Source organism: Orcinus orca, chromosome 20, assembly GCF_937001465.1.
Source record: "Orcinus orca chromosome 20, mOrcOrc1.1, whole genome shotgun sequence".
In the NCBI taxonomy this organism is placed as follows: Eukaryota; Metazoa; Chordata; class Mammalia; order Artiodactyla; family Delphinidae; genus Orcinus; species Orcinus orca.
The window spans coordinates 17,579,381-17,601,477 of record NC_064578.1 but is presented as its reverse complement, the minus strand read 5'-3'; the positions used below and the strand labels follow the sequence as shown (position 1 = coordinate 17,601,477).

Here is a 22,097-nt window from a genome sequence, read left to right as displayed (position 1 = left end):
TAGACTGTCCACATTTCTTGTTTCTTTAGAGTGGTCGTGGTATTCATCCTCCTCTCCACCACCCCCACCCCCAGAAACCTCACACACAAAATACAAAGGAGACCTTAGTTCTGCCTCGAATACATCCGGTCAGCTCCATGTGACTCCCTTCAAGTGCGCACTCCCAGTTAGAGAATGAGGTTATGTTCAGTCTTTTGCTCTAAGATCACGTTTTAAATTCTCACCCCTCTTTTCCTGGACTACTTCCTTCAGGCAGTTGTCAGGATTGCTGGCAGTCTGGGTGATGCTGTATGTGCTGATCTTTTTATTTTGTTGCTGAAGAATCCTGAGCTTCTGGAGACTGTTTGATAGATTCTGTATGGGCCATGAAAGCATCATTAGTTGGATATTTAGAAATGAACCTCCGTCGGGCTTCCCTGGTGGTCCAGTGGTTAAGAAGCGGCACTTCCAATGCAGGGGGCTCGGGTTCCATCCCTGGTTGGGGAACTAAGACTCCACATTCTGCCCGGCGCGGCCCCCTCCAAAAAAAAAAGTGAAAAAAAATAGAAATGAACGTCGATGAAATATAGTTGGAGTCTTCCACCTAGAATAGTGGTAATAAGAAACATGAGGTGTGACATACTGCTGTTTAACAATGATTCTTTTCTTGCCCCCCTAGGAATGGGTGAATTTAAGGTCCATCGAGTACGTTTCTTTAATTATGTTCCATCAGGGATCCGCTGTGTGGCTTACAATAACCAGTCAAACAGATTGGCTGTTTCACGAACAGATGGCACTGTGGAAATTTATAATTTGTCAGCAAACTACTTTCAGGAGAAAGTAAGTCATTTGGGAGCCTGATTTGGTGTATTTGATGTTAATTTTTTTCTTAAGTTCAATTCTGCCAAATCTATGTTTTTTGTATTCAAAGAGATCAAAAGAATAGTAACTCTCCCCCACTCTCTCCAGAGTTGTTTAGAACCACATAACAAATATGCGATCTCTTGTCTGAATGATGCGCTTAGAGTTTTGATCTGTGTGATGTTGGTTAGAAAGATCCTACCTAGGAATTGTGGTGCTCACTGTCATTTGGAAACTGAGGTTTGCTAGATCTGTTGGGCAAAATAAGAAGGAAAATTGTCAAGACCATTGCTTCATATCAGTCTCTGCACCATTGTAACTTCGGTAAAGTGGCATTTCCTGCTGTAAGTGTCAGTACCCATTTCATTGTCAATTCAGAAAAAATGATGAGACATTTTAATGTCAAACATTTTGGTGATGTAATATCAGGAAGATGGATTCCTAAGTTCATCTGTCTGAGAGAAGGTAGATTTATATGCCTTATATTTGGGAATAAAGATTTTAAATTAGGTAAAGTACTGTTTGGGTGTATGCAAAGGGCTGTTACAGCAGCATATTTTTCAAAGGCAGTGATTACTGATTTCAAGTGCAATAAAATAATTCCGGTCACATTTACCGAGTGCCTTACATGCCATAGGCACCATGAAATAAATGAATAGAAGGAAAAATGAATGAATGCAGTGCCCAGCAACTTAGTACTTGGAATTTAGGCACTCTGTAAATGTTTCTAAATGACTGAGTGGCAAGCATTAGGCATTAAGATGAATGTCAGAGGCCCTACCTTCAAGGAGTTCAAAATCCAGTGGGGGAAAGGTGAGTATACAGTTTGCAAACAGTGTGGCAAATTTTATGATAGACCTAAGCAGAGGCATAGAATCTTAGTGGAGAGGTACCTTCTCTGATGAGGTGTGTTTAGGATTCCTGGAAAGAGATGACTTACTGAGCTGATCCCTGAAGCACTAATAGGAGTTAAGAAATTGCTGGTCACCACAAAGGAGTCACATTCCATAGAATGAAAAACATGCTATGGTACATGCTTGTTGCATCCTGTGATTTTTCTTGTCATTTACGATAATTGGAATTATATAATAGTTCATATATATTTGTTTAATGTCTTCTTCCTTGCTGAACTTCAAATTTTATGAAAACAAGGACCTTGTCAGTGATATTCATGGCTGTATTCCCAACATTTAGCAAGTGCCTAGGACAAAGACACTGCTTAGTTAATACATGTTGAATGAATAAGTCAACTGGTCTTTACCTAGTACCTCTTATTTTCCTCTCCCATCTGTTTTCTTTTTTTTTTTTTTTTGAACAATTAATTCAGTCTAGTCTTCCACTTTCTCTATGTTCCCTTCCCTGCTATTGAAGATTGCTTAGCTCTGAAGAAGAGCTTGTTTCTCAGAACAAGAAAACATTATATCTCTGAGAGTGAAGAGTAGTGCCTAGGAGTAAGGAGACCCACATTCTCTTCATGTCCTTTGGGCAAGCCACTTAATTAATGAATATTTTGCCTTTTCAAGTTCAGATAGGAAAAATTATACCTCCTCATTCCCTTTTGTATCAAGCAGATATAAGAGTAAAATTCCTGGGCTTCCCTGGTGGCGCAGTGGTTGAGAGTCCGCCTGCCGATGCAGGGGACACGGGTTCGTGCCCCCGTCCGGGAAGATCCCACATGCTGTGGAACAGCTGGGCCTGTGAGCCATGGCTGCTGAGCCTGCGCGTCCGGAGCCTGTGCTCCGCAACAGGAGAGGCCACAGCAGTGAGAGGCCCGCGTACTGCAAAAAAAAAAAAAAAAAAAAAAAAGAATAAAATTCCTTGATAGTATGAATGCTTTTTGAATGCTAAGAAAACACTTAGAAATCTGAGACTTGAATGAAAAGCTGGAGTGAGCTGCCTTTGTTTAATTTTTTAAACAGCTTTTAATTGGTGAAATTGACACACAGTGAGTGTATTCAAAGTGTATGTATTGGTAACTTTTGACATGTGTACGCCTTTGAAATTATCAATCAAGATAATTGCCATGATTTTTAAAAATTAGATACATCAGATACAAACTGGATTGTCTGAAACTTTATTGTCTAAAAAGGTTTTGCAGAACAAGTCCTAGTAAAAGAAACAAAACCAACTGTATAAGTAACTAAAATGTGAACCTGAAAAAAATGAAAATATCAGTAACATGATCTTCAGATAGTGTAAAACCCCACACTAGTTGTTTCTAGAGAGGCATTTTGATTTTCACCTTTTTGCCTGTGACCACTCAGTGCTAGTAGCTGATGAATTCGTGGTGGGTTGAAAAGTTATGGTGTTTCTGTAGTTTTTCCCAGGTCATGAGTCTCGGGCTACAGAAGCTCTGTGCTGGGCAAACGGACAGCGACTGTTTAGTGCTGGACTCAATGGAGAGATTATTGAGTATGATTTGCAGGCGTTAAACATCAAGTATGCTATGGATGCCTTTGGAGGACCCATTTGGAGCATGGCTGCCAGCCCCAATGGCTCTCAACTTTTGGTCAGTAAGCAACTATTGGTAATTCAAACCAAGATTTCTCTTCTGCCCACTTAAACTTGCTTCCTTATGTTCATAGGAAGGTGAAATTGTATTATAGCATGTAGCAACTCCACTCTGAGCTGGATTCCAGCAACCAAGCAAGCAATTGTATCTGGATTCCAATACGAGATACAAGATTGGGATTCTTGTTGGGGATTTAAAACTCCCTTGTCCTTTGGCACTCTTTCTGCTGCTAGTTTGGACCTTGTTGATTCATTTATGAAACCAGAGGTGTTTCAGTTTGGTTCAGCATTTCCCAAACTGTGTTCTTTGGAATTGGGAGATGTAGAAACTGTCTTTTGTTTTGTTGTGCCTTGTGTTTTATGATAAGTTTTGTTTCAGAAATACGGCGTACTAAATCCTTCTGTAGATTCACAGCACACGTTAGTATATCTAAACTTCTGATAGGTCCTTCTACAAGTCAACCTGTGGAACCATGTTTTTCCAGTGTTTCTCAAAAAATTTTTGAGCACAGACTTAAGACTTCCCCCCCCCGAGAGGGCAGACAGCAGAAGCAAGAAGAACTACAACCTGCAGCCTGTGGAACAAAAACCACATTCACAGAAAGAGACAAGATGAAAAGGCAGAGGGCTATGTACCAGATGAAGGAACAAGGTACAACCCGAGAAAAACAACTAAATGAAGTGGAGATAGGCAACCTTCCAGAAAAAGAATTCAGAATAATCATAGTTAAGATGATCCAGGACCTCGGAAAAAGAATGGAGGCAAAGATCAAGAAGATGCAGGAAATGTTTAACAAAGACCTAGAATTAAATAACAAACAAACAGAGATGAACAATACAATAACTGAAATGAAAACTACACTAGAAGGAATCAATAGCAGAATAACTGAGGCAGAAGAACGGATAAGTGGCCTGGAAGACACAATGGTGGAATTCACTGCTGCGGAACAGAATAAAGAGAAAAGAATGAAAAGAAATGAAGACAGCCTGAGAGACCTCTGGGACAACATTAAACACAACAACATTCGCATGATAGGGGTCCCAGAAGGAGAAGAGAGAGAGAAAGGACCAGAGAAAATATTTGAAGAGATTATAGTCAAAAACTTCCCTAACATGGGAAAGGAAATAGCCACCCAAGTCCAGGAAGCACAGAGTCCCATACAGGATAAACCCAGGGAGAAACACACTGAGACACATAGTAATTAAATTCGCCAAAATTAAAGACAAAGAAAAATTATTAAAAGCAGCAAGGGAAAAACGATAAATAACATACAAGGGAACTCCCATAAGGTTAACAGCTGATTTCTCAGCAGAAACTCTACAAGCCAGAAGGGAGTGGCATGATATACTTAAAGTGTTGAAAGGGAAGAACCTACAACCAAGATTACTCTACCCAGCAAGGATCTCCTTCAGATTCATGAGAAATCAAAAGCTTTACAGACAAGCAAAAGCTAAGAAAATTCAGCACCACCAAACCAGCTCTACAACAAATGCTAAAGGAACTTCTCTAAGTGGGAAACACAAGAGAAGAAAGGACCTACAAAAACAAACCCAAAACAATTCAGAAAATGGTCCTAGGAACATACATATCAATAATTACCTTAAACGTGAATGGATTAAATGCTCCAACCAAAAGACACAGGCTTGCTGAATGGATACAAAAACAAGACCCATCTATATGCTATCTACAAGAGACCCACTTCAGACCTAGGGACACATACAGACTGAAAGTGAGGGGATGGAAAAAGATATTCCATGCAAATGGAAATCAAAAGAAAGCCAGAGTAGCAATACTCATATCAGATAAAATAGATTTAAAATAAAGAAAGTTACAAGAGACAAGGAAGGACACTACATAATGATCAAGGGATCGATCCAAGAAGAAGATATAACAATTATAAATATATATGCACCCAACATAGGAGCATCTCAATACATAAGGCAACTGCTAACAGCTATAAAAGAGGAAATCGACAGTAACACAATAATAGTGGGGGACTTTAATACCTCATTTACACCAATGGACAGATCATCCAAAATGAAAATAAATAAGGAAACAGAAGCTTTAAATGACACAATAGACCAGATAGATTTAATTGATATTTATAGGACATTCCATCCAAAAACAGCAGATTACACTTTCTTCTCAAGTGCACACGGAACATTCTCCAGGATAGATCACATCTTGGGTCACAAATCAAGCCTCAGTAAATTTAAGAAACTTGAAATCATATCAAGCGTCTTTTCTGACCACAATGCTATGAGATTAGAAATAAATTACAGGGAAAACAACGTAAAAAACACAAACACATGGAGGCTAAACAATATGTTACTAAATAACCAAGAGATCACTGAAGAAATCAAAGAGGAAATCAAAAAATATCTAGAGACAAATGACAATGAAAACACAACGATCCAAAACCTATGGGATGCAGCAAAAGCAGTTCTAAGAGGGAAGTTTATAGCTATACAAGTCTACCTCAAGAAACAAGAAAAATCTCAAATAAACAATCTAACCTTACACCTAAAGGAAGTAGAGAAAGAAGAACAAACATAACCCAAAGTTAGCAGAAGGAAAGAAATCATAAAGATCAGAGCAGAAATAAATGAAATAGAAACAAAGAAAACAATAGTAAAGATCAATAAAACTAAAAGCTGGTTCTTTGAGAAGATAAACAAAATTGATAAACCATTAGCCAGACTCATCAAGAAAAAGAGGGAGAGCACTCAAATCAATAAAATTAGAAATGAAAAAGGAGACGTTACAACAGACATCACAGAAATACAAAGCATCCTAAGAGACTACTACAAGCAACTCTATGCCAATAAAATGGACAACCTGGAAGAAATGGACAATTTCTTAGGTATAATCTCCAAGACTGAACCAGGAAGAAATAGAAAATATGAACAGACCAGTCACAAGTAATGAAATTGAAACTGTGATTAAAAATCTTCCAACAAACAAAAGTCCAGGACCAGATGGCTTCACAGGTGAATTCTATCAAACGTTTAGAGAAGAGCTAACACCCATCCTTCTCAAACTCTTCCAAAAAATTGCAGAGGAAGGAACACTCCCAAACTCATTCTATGAGGCCACCATCACCCTGATACCAAAACCAGACAAAGATACTACAAAAAAAGAAAATTACAAACCAATATCACTGATGAATATATATGTAAACATCCTCAACAAAATACTAGCAAACAGAATCCAACAGCACATTAAAAGGATCATACACCATGATCAAGTGGTATTTATCCCAGGGATGCAAGGATTCTTCAATATATGCAAATCAATCAATGTGATACACCATATTAACAAATTAAAGCAGAAAAACCATAGGATCATCTCAATAGATGCAGAAAGATCTTTTGACAAAATTCAACACCCATTTATGATAAAAACTCTCCAGAAAGTGAGAATAGAGGGAACCTACCTCAACATAATAAAGGCCATATACACCCACAGCAAACATCATTCTCAATGGTGAAAAACTGAAAGCATTTCCTCTAAGGTCAGGAACAAGACAAGGATGTGCACTCTCGCCACTATTATTCAACATAGTGTTGCAAGTCCTAGCCTCGGCAATCAGAGAAGAAAAATAAAAGGAACAAATTGGAAAAGAAGAAGTAAAACTGTCACTGTTTGCAGATGACATGATACTATACATAGAGAATCCTAAAGATGCCACCAGAAAACTACTAGAGCTAATCAATGAATTTGGTAAAGTTGCAGGATACAAAATTAATGCACAGAAATCTCTTGCATTCCTATACACTAATGATGAAAAATTTGAAAGAGAAATTAAGGAAACACTCCCATTTACCATTGCAACACAAAGAATAAAATACCTAGGTATAAACCTACCTAGAGAGACAAACGACCTGTATGCAGAAAACTATAAGACACTGATGAAAGAAATTAAAGATGATACCAACAGATGGAGAGATATACTGTGTTCTTGGATTGGAAGAATCAATATGGTGAAAATGACTATATTACCCAAAGCAATCTACAGATTCAATGCAATCCCTATCAAATTACCAATGGCATTTTTTACAGAACTAGAACAAAAAATCTTAAAATTTGTATGGAGACACAAAAGACCCCGAATAGCCAAAGCAGTCTTGAGGGAAAAAAATGGAGCTGGAGGAATCAGACTCCCTGACTTCAGACTATACTATAAAGCTACAATAATCAAGACAGTATGGTACTGGCACAGAAACAGAAACATAGATCAGTGGAACAAGATAGAAAGCCCAGAGGTAAACCCACACACCTATGGTCAACTAATCTATGACAAAGGAGGCAAGGATATACAATGGAGAGACAGTCTCTTCAATAAGTGGTGTTGGGAAAACAGGACAGCTACATGTAAAAAAATGAAATTAGAACACTCCCTAACACCATACACAAAAATAAACTCAAAATGGATTAGAGACCTGTATGTAAGACTGGACACTGTAAAACTCTTAAAGGAAAACATAGGAAGAACACTTTGACATAAATAACAGCAAGATCTTTTTTGATCCACCTCCTAGAGTAATGGAAATAAAACCAAAAATAAACAAATGGGACCTAATGAAACTTCAAAGCTTTTGCCCAGCAAAGGAAACCATAAACAAGACAAAAAGACAACCCTCAGAATGGGAGAAAATATTTGCAAAAGAATAAATGGACAAAGAATTAATATCCAAAATATATAAACAGCTCATGCAGCTCAATGTTAAAAAAATAAACAACCCGATCCAAAAATGGGCAGAAGACCTAAATAGACATTTCTCCAAAGAAGACATACAGATGGCCAAGAATCACATGGAAAGCTGCTCAACATCACTAATTATTAGAGAAATGCAGATCAAGACTACAATGAGGTATCACCTCACACCAGTTAGAATGGGCATCATCAGAAAATCTACAAACAAATGCTGGAGAGGGTGTGGAGAAAAGGAACCCTCTTGCACTGTTGGTGGGAATGTATATTGATACAGCCACTATGGAGAACAGTATGGAGGTTCCTTAAAAAACTAAAAATAGAGCTACCATATGATCCTACAATCCCACTGCTGGGCATATATACCCAGAGAAAACCATAATTCGAAAAGACACATGTACCCCAATGTTCATTGCAGCACTATTTACAATAGCCAGGTCATGGAAGCAACCTAAATGTCCATCGACAGACAAATGGATAAAGAAAATGTGGTACATATAGACAATGGAAAGACTCCCCCCCCCATTCTTACCATTAAACTGGGTACTTGCAGAGATTTAGTTTTCTGTGATGGATTTATGATTTTTTTAAAATTTGTGCTATTTTGTAATATCTTGACGTATCTCCATTTAGGTGACACAGTTAATGGGTCTTTTATTTAGGCCATGGGTGTCCAGCAGAGACATGCTGTGAAATCCTGTTTCTCCTCCATGTCCTATTCAGGAATTGGGCCCCTAATTGGCCTGCTTTCTGGCTAGGACATGAAGACTGCCAGGAACACACTACCAGTTTCTTGGTACCAGTACTTTTTCCCTCTCACAAACTATTTTTCTCTTTCAGAACAAGTGTTAGCTTGAAGGAGGAAATGTATATATTTAGTTCTATAAAATGCTTTCTTTATTTTCTACCCCCTTTTCCATAATAGGTTGGCTGCGAAGATGGATCTGTGAAACTATTTCAGATCACCCCAGACAAAATCCAGTTTGAAAGAAATTTTGATCGTCAGAAAAGTAAGGGTTATTTGTGGTGAGGCAGTGAGTAGTCTTAACAAGAAGTTATATTTCTGTGCCACTGGAGATGGGATATTTTCCCATGGGTCCAGGTAATATTTTATCTATATGCTAACTTTCTGTGAGTGCAGCGTATGTGCTAGATGCTGTCCTTAGCTCAGGTCCTCTCCGTAGTGTAGCATAGCTATGATTGCCTGGTTAAGTAATAATACAGGAAGCTAGCAATCCAAAATAGGAAAGTGAGTGTTTCTGTGTAAATCAATTTGTTAGTTCTCACTTATTTTTGTGAAGTTTTAACAAATGTGCATAAAGTCTCAGAACTTGGATTTTTCTTTAGGAGCTGTGGTTCTCAGTTCTGCTAGTACTTTCAAGTTGAATGGGGGAATTTTATAAACAATTGCCCCTGTTCCACCTGGACTGACTGACACTGACATCCAGAACAGAGCCTGGCAAACTATTTCTGTGAAGTCACCAGCTAGTAAATATTGTAGGCTTTGCAGGCCCTATAGTCTCTGCCAACTCTTGTCATTATAGCACCGCAGTTGCCCTAGATAATACTTAACAAATGCTCATGGTTATGCTCTGGTAAAACTTCATTTACAAAAACAGGTGGTGACCCCAGTTTGGCCTTTGGGCCATAGTTTGCTGACTCCTTTTCTATTATCCACTTTTTTTTTTTTTTAACATCTTTATTGGAGTATAATTGCTTTACAGTGGTGTGTTAGTTTCTGTTTTATAACAAAGTGAATCAGCTATACATATATGTATATCCTTGTATCTCCTCCCTCTTGCGTCTCCCTCCCACCCTCCCTGTCCCACCCTGACTCCTTTTCTAGAGAGTAGTGTCTGATGTGTTCTCTGTATCCAATAGTAATGTTTATCCTCTGCTAATCAGATCCCTGTATTGTTTGTTTTTAATATCTCCTGGGTGTTCTTTTTTAAATTACAAAGGTGATATAATGCTTGGTAAAAATTTCATGCATTTAGCCAAGTGTGAAAGAGAAAATAAGTGTCTCATTTCACTCTGTAGGCAACATTTTGGAATTAATCTGGACTTTTTTGTATATTCAGATAGACAAATACATTCACAGGAGTGCTTGCACTTGTTTTTCAGCTTAGTTTTTCATTTGATGTATCACAGACATCTTTCTGTGTCAGTCATGCCAGTCTGCATGGCATTTCATTTTATGGTGTTCCATAATTTATTTAACCAAACTCCTATTGATGGATATTAATTTTGTTTTTACTACTATAGCCAGTGCTGTAATGAACATTCTTATATACACTTGGGCATTCCTGTAAATATTTCTTTTTTGTTAAATTCCTAGTGCAATTACCATGCCAAAGTTGCACGTTTAAATTTTGTTACGTTACTACCAGATCACCTTCAAAAGGTTGTGCTTATCTACACTCCCATCAACCATTTATCCATTATTAAAAGTAAGTATCAAATATGTCATCGTGGGTCCCAGGGCAAAGTTGTCCCTCACGTGTTATAAAACAGTCCTTCGCAAGAGCGCAGTAGATGAACTTTAAGACTATAGAACGCTAGCCCTGTAGATCTTTGTGGAAGGAGAACTCAGTTACCCTTTGCTGTATATTTATGTGTATGTCACTTTCTCTTTTGTTGTACAACTCCCAAGGTCGAATCCTGAGCCTCAGCTGGCATCCCGCTGGTACACACATTGCAGCTGGCTCCATAGACTACATTAGTGTGTTTGATGTCAAATCAGGTGACTGTTTTTCTCAGTTCATTTGGGGTGTGGGTCTTGTTTGTCAGAGCCACATTTCTGGGTTTCCAAGAGCTTGTGACCTTATGCTTTCATGAACCTTCTGAGATGTCACCATGAATTTCACTTCTTTCTTGGATTACTACTGCTGCTTTTAGGGGAATCTTGGTTCTTCAGTGGAATACAGTATTTTTCATCATAAGAATTCACACTAAAATTTGCCCTCAACCAGTGAGACATTTACTATGAGCAATCAGTAGAATACCTATTTATATATACCAGTTCCTTGTAAAAGTGGGTGTCTGTAGTTGAGGAATGTAAGATCTTGGTAACATAGTTGGTGAGACTTGAGATCAGAAAGATAGAGAACAACGTGCTTCCTCTGTCCTTGGCCTAGAGAATTGGCTGATGGATTCCTTCAGTGAGGAGACTGACTTCAACTTGTTAGGTGGCTGTGTCTACTCCCCGCTAAGATGAGAGGAAACGCAGGGCAGACATGTCGCCTTTTTCTTTTTCCTTAGTGCTTGAGCAAGTTTTTTATTATCAGTTATATATGCACATAGTCAAAGAATTCCTTAAGGCTTGTTACAAAAAAGCAGGAGTCCCCCTATATCCCTTCTCCCACTCCTCAAAGGCAGCCACCTGCAACTCTTAGCTAATTCTTTTGGTATTTATCTTTATGCTATACATAGTATGCTTAAAATGCTTTATTTTTTTCAGTTTTAGCCTATTATTTATTGACTTCCACTATTTAACCCTCTTTCTCTGCCCTTTGCCACATGTAGCAATATTTCCTCCTGATCCTCCCAGTATGGTTATGTTCTAACTTTGTTCAGATTAGCAGTTGATGTTTTTATTCTTAGACTATATACATACAACTTGCATAGTAAATTTCTTCTCCTTTCCTGTATGCTTTTTGTTAATGCTGAGTGTCTGTCTCTGTCTCTCTCTTTTGTGTGTGTGAGATTGAGATAGATATATATATAGATATATATAGAGAGAGAGATATATAGATATATATATATATCACTAATTCATCTCCACATTCTTCCAGTTGTATGATTTAGGTTCAGCTACATCTGGGGTTTTTTTCTGTTTTTTTTTTTGTTGTTGTTAGTTTGTTTTGGGTTTTTCTGCGGGATCTTAGTTCCCCCACCAGGAATTGAACCTGGGCCCCTGCAGTGAAAGTGCCAAGTTCTAACCACTGGATCGCCAGGGAATTCCCACATCTGGTTTTCTTTCTATCACTTTTATCTCCTTGAAGGTTTCTCTCCCAGAGCCTTCTGCCCTGCTCCAGCTTAGTGGAGCCAGTTTCTGGGCCTACTGCACAACTCTGAGATCTTGAACTCTGGTTTTTCAACCATTCTGGAGATCCCCTTTGCTTTATTCTCCAGTAGAGTTCCCTGTTGCCAAGTCATTCATTTTCGTAGTTTATCACTTTGTTTGATGGATCCTGAGAAAGGGTTTCTGAGAAAGAATTCTAGTTGGAAATTATTTTTCCTTAGAATTTTGAAGCTGTGGTTCCACTGTCGTCCAGCTTCTAGTATTGTTATGGACTCTGATGCCTTTCTGAGAGTAGATCCTTTTTGTAGGTTTTTGTGGTTGGTTTTTCCTGGGAGCTTTTAAGATCTTCCCTTTATCTTTACTGTTCTGAAATGTAATAATTATGTTTTTTGTTGTGTGGATCTGTTAACATTCATTGTATTGGACAACTTGGTAGGTTCCTTTAATCCAAAAACCCATGTTTTTCATTTCTGAGGAAAATTCTTATAATTATTTTGTAAAGGAGTTTCTTTCCATTTTCTCCTTTCTGGAATTTTATTACTGGAATGTTGCCTCTTCTAATTTTCTTTCTTTCTTTTTTTCTTTTTCCCCCTTGTATTTTTCATCTCTAACTTCTTACTTTGCTTCCTGGGAGAGTTTGTCATTTTTATCTTTCAGTCCTTTTATTGAGGTTCTCATTTCTGCCATTCATTTCCAGAGTTCTTTTTTTGTTTCCTGAATGTTCTTTTTCACAGCATTCTCTTTTTGTTTCATTATACAGTATACTAACTCTTCTCCAAGACTATTCATGGTAATAGCTGTGAAGTGTTCTTCGCCCTGGCTTTTTCCCACCTTGTTGTTTATTTTTTTCTGGTCCTATGTTGGGCCTCTGCCTTTCATATTGAGGCTTTCCTCCCGTGTCTAGAGGTTCCTCTCATCACCACACGAATGGTGCTGATCACATCTGAGCTTCATTGAGGAATGGTCTGGCTGGACTGTTAGCTTGGGGATGCTCTCAAGACAGGCTCTTTAGATCTTTTCTCTTGTGCTGGTCATATTTCTCAGAACTGTTTTTTGTTCTCCTGCCTGGTGACAACAAGCCCAGCCATCAGCATTCTAAGAAGAAAGCTGGTGTTCTCAATACAGAGTTATAACATTTCACTTAATCTGTGTTCCATGCATCACCTCTGTTTCCAGACTATCTGGAGTCACCAGTTGCTGAGTCTTCTGAGGATTCCATGGTATAAATCAGGTGGTTTCTTGGCTTTTCCTACTGTGGATTTGGGACTTAGTTTTAGGGTTCTACTAAGTCGGTTACTACTCCATGTCTGCTTTCCAGTTCCCCAAATTTTGGCACTATTGTCTTCTCTCCCTTTCTCATGGGGATTTGGAAGGGAGCAGAGTGTAATGTGTGTGTGCAGTTGGCTGCTTTTCAGTGAAGCCTCAAATGTCTCGTTTCCATTTCACCTCTCCACCAAAAATTCCTTTTGTCTGCAACCCCCACCACCACCGCTGCCCTCCTTCTTCAGGGAACCATTTTGGTGTTCCAAAACTGAGTGCACCATAACCACTGTTTACTGGCTGTCTGTGGTCTGTGCTCAGGCAGCTGACTTACCAGATGCCTACCACAGGCAGCTTCTGAAGACTGAGGAGAAATAAGTGCCATTCACATGTGGGCTTTGCTTTCTTTTTCAGGGAGCGCTATTCATAAGATGCTTGTGGATAGGCAGTATATGGGTGTGTCTAAGCGGAAGTGTATCATATGGGGCGTGGCCTTCCTGTCCGATGGCACCGTCATAAGCGTGGACTCTGCTGGGAAGGTGCAGTTCTGGGACTCAGCTACCGGTACCCTTGTAAAGAATCATCTCATCGCAAATACTGACGTGCAGTCCATTGCCATATCTGATGTGAGTATAGTCCCTGTTTGAGCAGTTCCTGTACAACCTGGGGCATGAGTAGAGAAGGCCGTGTCAGTGGTGTGCCACAGACACTGTTCCCTAATCCTGAATGTTGTAGTGGAGGAAGATTGAGTTTAGGACAATGCATCTGAAAACCCACACAGTTTTCCTGAACACTTATTCTCCAACAGTTAGTTAGAGAATATTCTCTAAACGATTAGTTAGCAGAGAGGCTTTCTTCAGACACTCCCTGTCCCCAGTTAACCCTGTCTGATTGTAGATAGGGCACAAGTATTCTAGAAGAATCTTGAGAAGTGCTATTCCTCTCTCTGCCTGACTGTTCTGCTTCCTATCTTGGAACATTAGAAGGTAATTTTATAGTGATTTCAATACTACTGATTTTTCTCCTGTTTGTATAGGAGTTAAAGCAGGTTTGTATTGAACATGTGTGCCTCTTGCCATCTTGTAACATGAATTCTTAATCAGAAACCTATGGATATTTTAGCAATGAGGCACAGGAAGTGATTTTGAGGTTTTTTTTTTTTTTTTAATGTTTATTGGAGTATAGTTCATTTACAATGTTGTGTTAGTTTCTGCTGTACAACAAAGTGAATCCGTTATACATACACATATATCCGTTCTTTTTTATTCTTTTCCCATATAAGTCATTACAGAGTATTGAGTAGAGTTTCCTATGCTATACACTAGGTCCTTATTAGTTATCTGTTTTATATATAGTAGTGTGTCTACGTCAATCCCAATCTCCCAATTTATCATCCCCACTCCCGCTTCTCTCCCCACCCCGTAACCATAAATTTGTTTTCTACATCTGTGACTTTGTTTCTGTTTTGTAAATAAGTTCATTTGTAACATTTTTTTAGATTCCACATGTAAGCGATATTATATATTTGTCTCTCTGTCTGAGCTTTGAGGTTTGTTGACTAGATCTTTTATCTTTACGTAATTAGTTTGAGTGTTGTTTTCTTACTTAAGTGTGTCTAGTGTAGAGATCACTCCTGCTTTCTTTTCTTGCCTATAAAATGTTCCTATCCCATTCCACAGTTTTTCCATGAGAACAATTTGTTAGTGCTAAAGCCCTATAAAACATGTAGATGTCACATATAAACTATAATAGAAGTCAAGGTTTAAGTGAGTGGGAGGAATTCTCCTTTTAAAATAGAGTTTTGATCCAAAATGGTTGTAATTATTAGACAGTAAGACTTAATTATTAAATTTAGTACTATTTAAAGTGTAATTATTTAAGGATTATGCACCTGTTCAAAGACCAGAGAAGATGTATATTTATTGCTATGGAACAATTTCCAGGATATATTGGTAAGGGGAAAAAGTAGAACAGTATTACAGTGTATAGTATAGTATATAATAGTGTAGTAAGGAAAGGTAGAGCAGATTTATATATTAGATATTTATATATGAGATATTCTAGGACTTCCCGGGTGGTCCAGTGGTTAAGACTCAGCACTTCCATTGCAGGGGATGTGGGTTCAATCCCTGGTCAGGGAACTAAGATCCTGCATGCTGTGTGGCATGGCTAAAAAAAAAAAGAAAAGAAACAGATATTCTATGTGTATACAGTTTTGCTAGTATATACATAGAATATCTCTGGAAATATTGAAAATGCAAATAATGACAGTTTCTGGAAGAAAGTTTTTTGGGGGTAGGTGGAAGACAGGTGTAACTTGTACTGTGTACCACTTTATACTGTCTGATCTTCTACCTTGTGCCTATATTACTCTATTGCATTAAGTCTTAGATACAAATGATTGTAACATGTCATAATTTTGTTATCATGGCAAAGAAGAAATACTTTTATTAAACTATGACAGAGTGGTTTTTTAAATGTAAAATTCACATTTTATAAGCACATAATATAAGCTTTTATAATATAAACTGACACAATGCTTTTTTAAACATAAAATTTATATTTTACTTACTGAAGAGCTTCTTGAGACTTAAACAGAAAATTTCTGTTATATCACTCTTACGCATATATAAACAGGAAGGTATGTGTGAAATAAAATGATAAGGGTATTCCTAGAACTTCTTCACGTTCAGAGTTGGACTCTGAATCACTTGAACTCAGTTATTGGGGTCCATGTTTCTCACACATGCCTCCCAGCCATCCACAGTGTTGGTAGAAGATGATCCAATATAGTCCCAAGATTTTCTTTTAGGCTTTTGACAACTGTTCTGCAAGTTGTTTTTGTTTTGTTTTGTTTTATTATTATTTGGCTGCATCGGGTCTTAGTTGCTGCCTGTGGGATCTTCATCATGGCCTGCGGGATCTTTCCTTGAGGCGCATGGGATCTTTCCTTGCAGCACACAGGCTCTTCATTGTGGCGTGCAGGCTTCTCTAGTTGCGGTGCAGGCTTCTCTCCAGTTGTGGCGCGTGGGCTTTGTTGCCCCACGGCATGTGAGATCTTAGTTCCCCAGCCAGGGATCAAACCGCGTCCCCTGCATTGGAAGGTGGATTCGTAACCACTGGGCCACGAGGGAAATCCGTATTCTGCAAGTTTTGACGTTCATTCTTTATCTGAAGATGTCACATAACACAGGTTGACAGATATAAATATTTTGATATCAGAGATGTTAAGATGTGAGAAAATGTGTGCCTGAGAAGCAAGGGATTGTGGTACTTTTTTTTTTTTCAATTGAAACGTGCAATTGTACAAATTCCAGTCCTCAAAAATGCTTATCACAAACTCTGGAGTTGGGCAGAGTTGGGTTTGAATCCCAGTCATACCACTTAATAGCTACGTGTCTTCCTTGGGCAAGGTACTTCTAAGTCTCAGTTTCTTCCTCTGTGAGAACAAGGAGGTTAGTAATACATGCTGCATGGCGTCTGAGGAAAGATTAAATGGGTTGTGCTTGTAAAGTGCTAAGTAGAGTGTCTGGCACAGGGAGTGTGCTATTGCCATTTTCACATCTCTTTTGACACCAGTCCTAATTTCAAGGCTTTTCTCCATACTCTCTTGCCAGAACAGATGGTTATATTTAGATTTCTTTTCAGTGGTTTCTCATTGACTAAAGAGTGAATTGTGGCAAACACCCAGTCCTTTGATCTTCTTAGAAGCCTTTCACCTCCATCAAGTAGGCAAGTACTGATTCCTTTAGGGAGTTGTAGGGAACATTTGCCTTCATTTAGAGGTCAGTCCTGAGATTTTGTGTTCCCTGTGAAGCAGTCACTCTTTGATTAAGTTAGTGTGTGTGTGCGCATGTGTGTGCACGTGTGTGCGCGCGCGCGTGCGTGCACTTGCGCACCCCCCCAGGTCTGTTTTTCCCTTGCTTCATTCCTGTTGCACCCCAAGAGAGCCCTTTTCTTTTGTTTGCTTTTCAGTTCTTTTATGATTCCACCTCAGGGAAAGAGAATGTGGAGTGAGAGGCCTCCCTTCCCAGTTCTTCTCTGTAGGTAGTACTTTGAGCAAACAGCCACTTGAACTGTTTAGTGGAGGTGATGGAGAGAGCGAGTGAATTCCTAAGCAGCTCAGTATTTCCACTTTTGCCTTAGGCTAATGGTTTTCAAATAGTATCCTTAGAGGAGGTGAGGGAGAGGCCTGTGCCCGGAGCAAAGGCTTTGGCGGCAGATACACGTCTGTAAACTAACAGACAGGTAAACTCCTGAAGTTCCAGTTTCCTTATCTGTGTAAAGGGCTATTAAATGATGATTGGGGGGAAAAAGGGTAAAATCATAACTCATCCAAACATGAAATGGAAGTATGTCAGAGATTTTCTGTAACTCATTAACTAATGAGGGAACCAGTAAGTTACAAGAAGTTCTAAGGGAGAAATCAAAGAACACAGTTATGTAAGGCCATCAGGAATGCTGAAATGATTTACAAATTGTTGCAGGACTCAGTGTCCACAGGACAATCATCAGCTGCATTCTACCGAGCAAAATTCTTTTGTATCTCTATGCAAGAGAATCTTTTGCATCACTCTCAGTTTTTTTTACAATTTATGGAGTTGTAAAGTAGCTCTAGGACAATCAGAGGGCTCACCAGCCAAGGACACCAGTACTTGTTATGCTCATTTCAGTCTTTTATAATTTCTCCTGATAGGACAGATGATACTTACCCTTGCAGGTTATTGAAGGATTAGAGATGATATGACATAAAACGTTCCTAGCACAGTCAGTGTGTAGTTGATGGCAGCTACATGCTCACATGTGTGCAGACATCTCACTTTTCTTGACTTCTCACCTACTCTTTACACCGTTTGATTGGTTATCTACTGATCCAGGTTTCTGATTTTTCTCAGTACCCTATCAAGCCTCTTGTTTTGTTTTCTTACTCAAAGTTATGTGCATTTTTAAAAATGAGTTAAAATGAAAATGGTTTTGAGATTATAGAGGAATTTTAAAAAGTAGTTGTAGACACAGTAAGACCTTTTAAAACTAACAGAAATCCTCGTGCTCAACATGCTGACAAGAGAGAGCCTTAAACTGGGGACCAGGGAACCTGCATCTTTGTGATATTGATCAGGCCACTTCCCCTCCTCAGCCCACCCTCTCTTCATCTCTAAAAAGAGGACAGTGAATTTTAGGGTTTTCTAAGCTTCAGTCTTTTGACTGCCAGTTTTGCGACCCCTCCCCTTTCCCCAATATTGTTGCTATTCTAATGAGATCGGGTTTGCATTATATGAAAGCACGCTAACAGTTTGAAGTACTTTTAATTTTGTCAGTAGGGGGCGCTTTGTTACCTATGTGAACTTGCTCCCCTGATGGAATTGTTAGCTTCTGGAGGAAAAAGACCCCTGCAACCTCCCTTCAATTCTGGGCATAGGTTTTCCCCCTAAGCTGCCCAGACAGAAAACCTCGGGGAATATTTTAAAAACTGGGCCCTGTTTTGCTCAAATGTACCTCCCTAATGATTTACTTTCTCAGCAAGAAGACAGTTTCGTGGTGGGCACAGCCGAGGGGACAGTGTTCCATTTTCAGCTGGTCTCTGTGACTTCCAACAGCAGTGAGAAGCAGTGGGTGCGGACAAAGCCATTTCAGCATCACACTCACGACGTGCGAGCCGTGGCCCACAGCCCCATAGCACTGATATCTGGAGGTGGGTTTCAGTCTTGGCCGGGACTGCTTCATTACTTTGCCCAGCTGTGGTTATTTTCATGTGGGACTTTTTCTAATTCTGATATTTTTTCTCCTCTCCCTCCCGCTCCAGGCACAGACACCCACTTAGTCATTCGTCCTCTCATGGAGAAGGTGGAGGTAAAGAATTATGATGCTGCTCTCCGAAAAATCACTTTTCCCCATGTAAGTATCATCCTCTAATGCCCACCATGCCCTCATCTCTCGGTCTGCCTGTCCCATAAGACAGCACAGCTCACTCTTCTTTGGCAGATCTGTTGGCCTTCTGTAGTTACCTTCTTCTTCTTTCTTCCTTTTCTTTCTAAGGCAAGCCTCTGGCAAAGATATTTACAGGGGCCAAGAGATTTACAGCAGCATTCCTAGTTCAGTTTCTGGGGAAATCATTCCCTTTTCCCAGTAGGTGTGGTTTATGGGGATTTTGTTTGTTATTAATTTTTTAAAATAAATTTATTTATTTTATTTATTTTTGGCTGCATTGGGTCTTCGTTGCTGCGCACGGGCTTTCTCTAGTTGTGGCGAGCAGGGGCTACTCTTTGTTGCGGTGCGCGGGCTTCTCATTATGGTGGCTTCTCGTCGCAGAGCATGGGCTCCAGGTGCATGGGCTTCAGTAGTTGTGGCACGCGGGCTCAGTAGTTGTGGCTCATGGGCTCTAGAGCACAGGCTCAGTAGTTGTGGCACATGGGCTTAGTTGCTCCGCGGCATGTGGGATCCTCCTGGACCAGGGCTCGAACCCGTGTCCCCTGCATTGGCAGGCAGATTCTCAACCACTGTACCACCAGGGAAGCCCAAGGCTGGACTTTTTATTATTCTGGGTGGGAGCAGGAGAATCCAGGCTTCCAGTGTTCCTTTCTAGGTAAATCAGTCATCTTTCCAGGCTAGAAACTCTTCTTCCCACTACCTACTTCTACATTCCATTCAACCAGTAAACCTTACTGAGTCTACCTCCTCGTTCTCTCTTGAATCTAGCCATTTCTCTTTGTCTACACTGCCATTAACCTAGTTTGGGTCAGTGTCGTTTCTCCTCTGGATTTCTTTACAGTAGTTTGTTAACAATCTCCTTTTATTTAGATTTGTGTCATTCCGGCCTGTTCTCCATTGATGCGTTCAAAAAGCAACTTTGTTCATCCCTCCATGCTTAAATGCCTTTGTTGGTCATTGTTGTCCTCAGCGTAAAGACCTAATTCCTTAGCATGGCTTATGAAACCTGTCTTGATCCGGAGAAGACAGCCTCTTCCCTCACCTCTGTTCTCACGCACTTACATTACCCCCACCGCCATCTGCACTCAGTCTGGCAGTTCTGAAAGACTCCTTTTTATTCCCTCTCATTCTCTCTTCCCTTTGAGCTATTTCCCGTGCCATCCCTCTGCTTGGAGCGTCCTGCCCTACCTTCTTTGCCTGAGTACTCTTTACCAGTGAGCCTCATCTGGGCTCCTGTCTTTACTGTCATGAGGCCTTTCTACTTTTTTTCATTACATACTATGCTTAGCCATGTTAAAATTCTTTGCACACTTAATGTAATTGCCTGTTTAATTTTATGTCAGCCCTTTAAACTGTAAGCTTGAGAGCAGTAGCTAGGTTTTTATTTACCACTATGCTTTTAGATCCTAGGACAGTGCCTGGCGAATGGTAGTACTTAGGAAATATTTATCAAGTAAATGGATTTCAACGGTAAAAAATGTTCTGAGGTGTTGCTGCTGTATCCAGTACTGAGGCAATAGATGACTCCGGCTTGTTTATGTCTTTTTGATTCTTGGATACAGCGACGTCTCGTTTCCTGTGCAAAAAAGAAGCAGCTTCTCCTCTTCCAGTTTGCTCATCACTTGGAACTTTGGCGACTGGGATCCACAGTTGCAACAGGTAAGATGGAAGAAAGTTTTTTTCCAATAAGAAAACTGGAGGTAGAAGCCAGAAATGGCAGTTGAAATTCTGCTTGTGGAAAAATGGAAGTAGGTTTGTCTGTGTCCTTTGGAACTTATGGTTTCCCACCCACTAGATAGAGCAGAGGAGTTCCTCAGAGTGTTAAAATTGTTAGCAGGACACTGAATCATCAGTGAAAAGTTTTCGGTTCAGTATGGTGCACTGCAGGATATAGTGGTCCTGAGGGTAGTGGAATCAAAGTTCTCCCTGACTAGACTGGGATCAAAACAGGCTGTTGAAAAATGACAAGTTTTAATGTGGGGTCGTGACGGGCCTGCATGAAAAAGAAGGTTGTGCAGATCTTACCAGGGTGACAGCCTCATGGCCTTAAGTATGACATACCTGTTCGGGTCCTGTTGTTTTACAGTAGGTTAGAGGCTTTTGCTTTAGGCTCCAAAATGAACAAATGAAGTTGAAGTCGAGGCCACACAAACTTCACTTCCATCCACCTGCATGCCTGGCTGTGGGGAGTGGCTTCAGAGAAATAGGGGTGTGCCCTAGGCCGTATGCAGGGCACCCAAGTAGAAGCTAAGAAAGTGCTCACTGCTTTCCTCTTCGTATACATACCCCCAGAAAACTGTAAGCTTACTACGTCAGACGTTTTTCTGATTTCCCAGTGATAGAGATTTCTTTCTACCCAGGAATGACTTTTTAGTAGAAAAAATGTATGAATAACCTTTCTTTGGGAAGAAAAATGTCAGGGATATTTCTTGTTCCAGGAAAGAATGGGGATACACTTCCACTCTCTAAAAATGCAGATCACTTACTTCACCTCAAGACAAAGGTAAAGAAATTTAACAGTGTGTTCAGACTCTGAAATCCAGAACATTTTTCTCATTCTGAATTTTGAGGGTTTCTTAGTTGACATCATAAACTGTTTCAAATCTAAAATTATTTGAATGAAGTACTATGTCAAAAGAGCTGGGTTTCCTATGATTGTAAGTCAGGCATTCAGAATTTATTGGATGAATGAATACAAGAAATTCGTTTTTCTTCTTTTGGTATTATTATGAAAATAACATGCATAGTTTTTAAAAATTCAAATAATGCAAAAGAGGATGCAATGAAAAATGAACCTCTTTCTTACCCCCACCCCCCCA

General features: G+C 39.5%; 1 protein-coding gene across 2 annotated transcripts in view; it reads left to right on the top strand.

Moving 5' to 3' along the window:
* The window catches only part of UTP4 (UTP4 small subunit processome component), a 32,617-nt gene that overhangs the window by 750 nt on the left and 9,770 nt on the right, over positions 1–22,097 (top strand). Inside the window, exons 2-10 of one of the 2 annotated variants that reach the window (XM_049703984.1) lie at positions 659–819; positions 3,158–3,349; positions 8,992–9,076; positions 10,720–10,809; positions 13,765–13,976; positions 18,871–19,042; positions 19,154–19,245; positions 20,841–20,937; positions 21,717–21,781. In XM_049703984.1, coding sequence (XP_049559941.1) covers positions 661–819; positions 3,158–3,349; positions 8,992–9,076; positions 10,720–10,809; positions 13,765–13,976; positions 18,871–19,042; positions 19,154–19,245; positions 20,841–20,937; positions 21,717–21,781 — 1,164 coding nt within the window. In that variant the 5' untranslated portion in view covers positions 659–660. The remainder of the gene's footprint in view (positions 1–658; positions 820–3,157; positions 3,350–8,991; positions 9,077–10,719; positions 10,810–13,764; positions 13,977–18,870; positions 19,043–19,153; positions 19,246–20,840; positions 20,938–21,716; positions 21,782–22,097) is intronic. The other variant, XM_012534295.3, reaches the window with a different exon arrangement.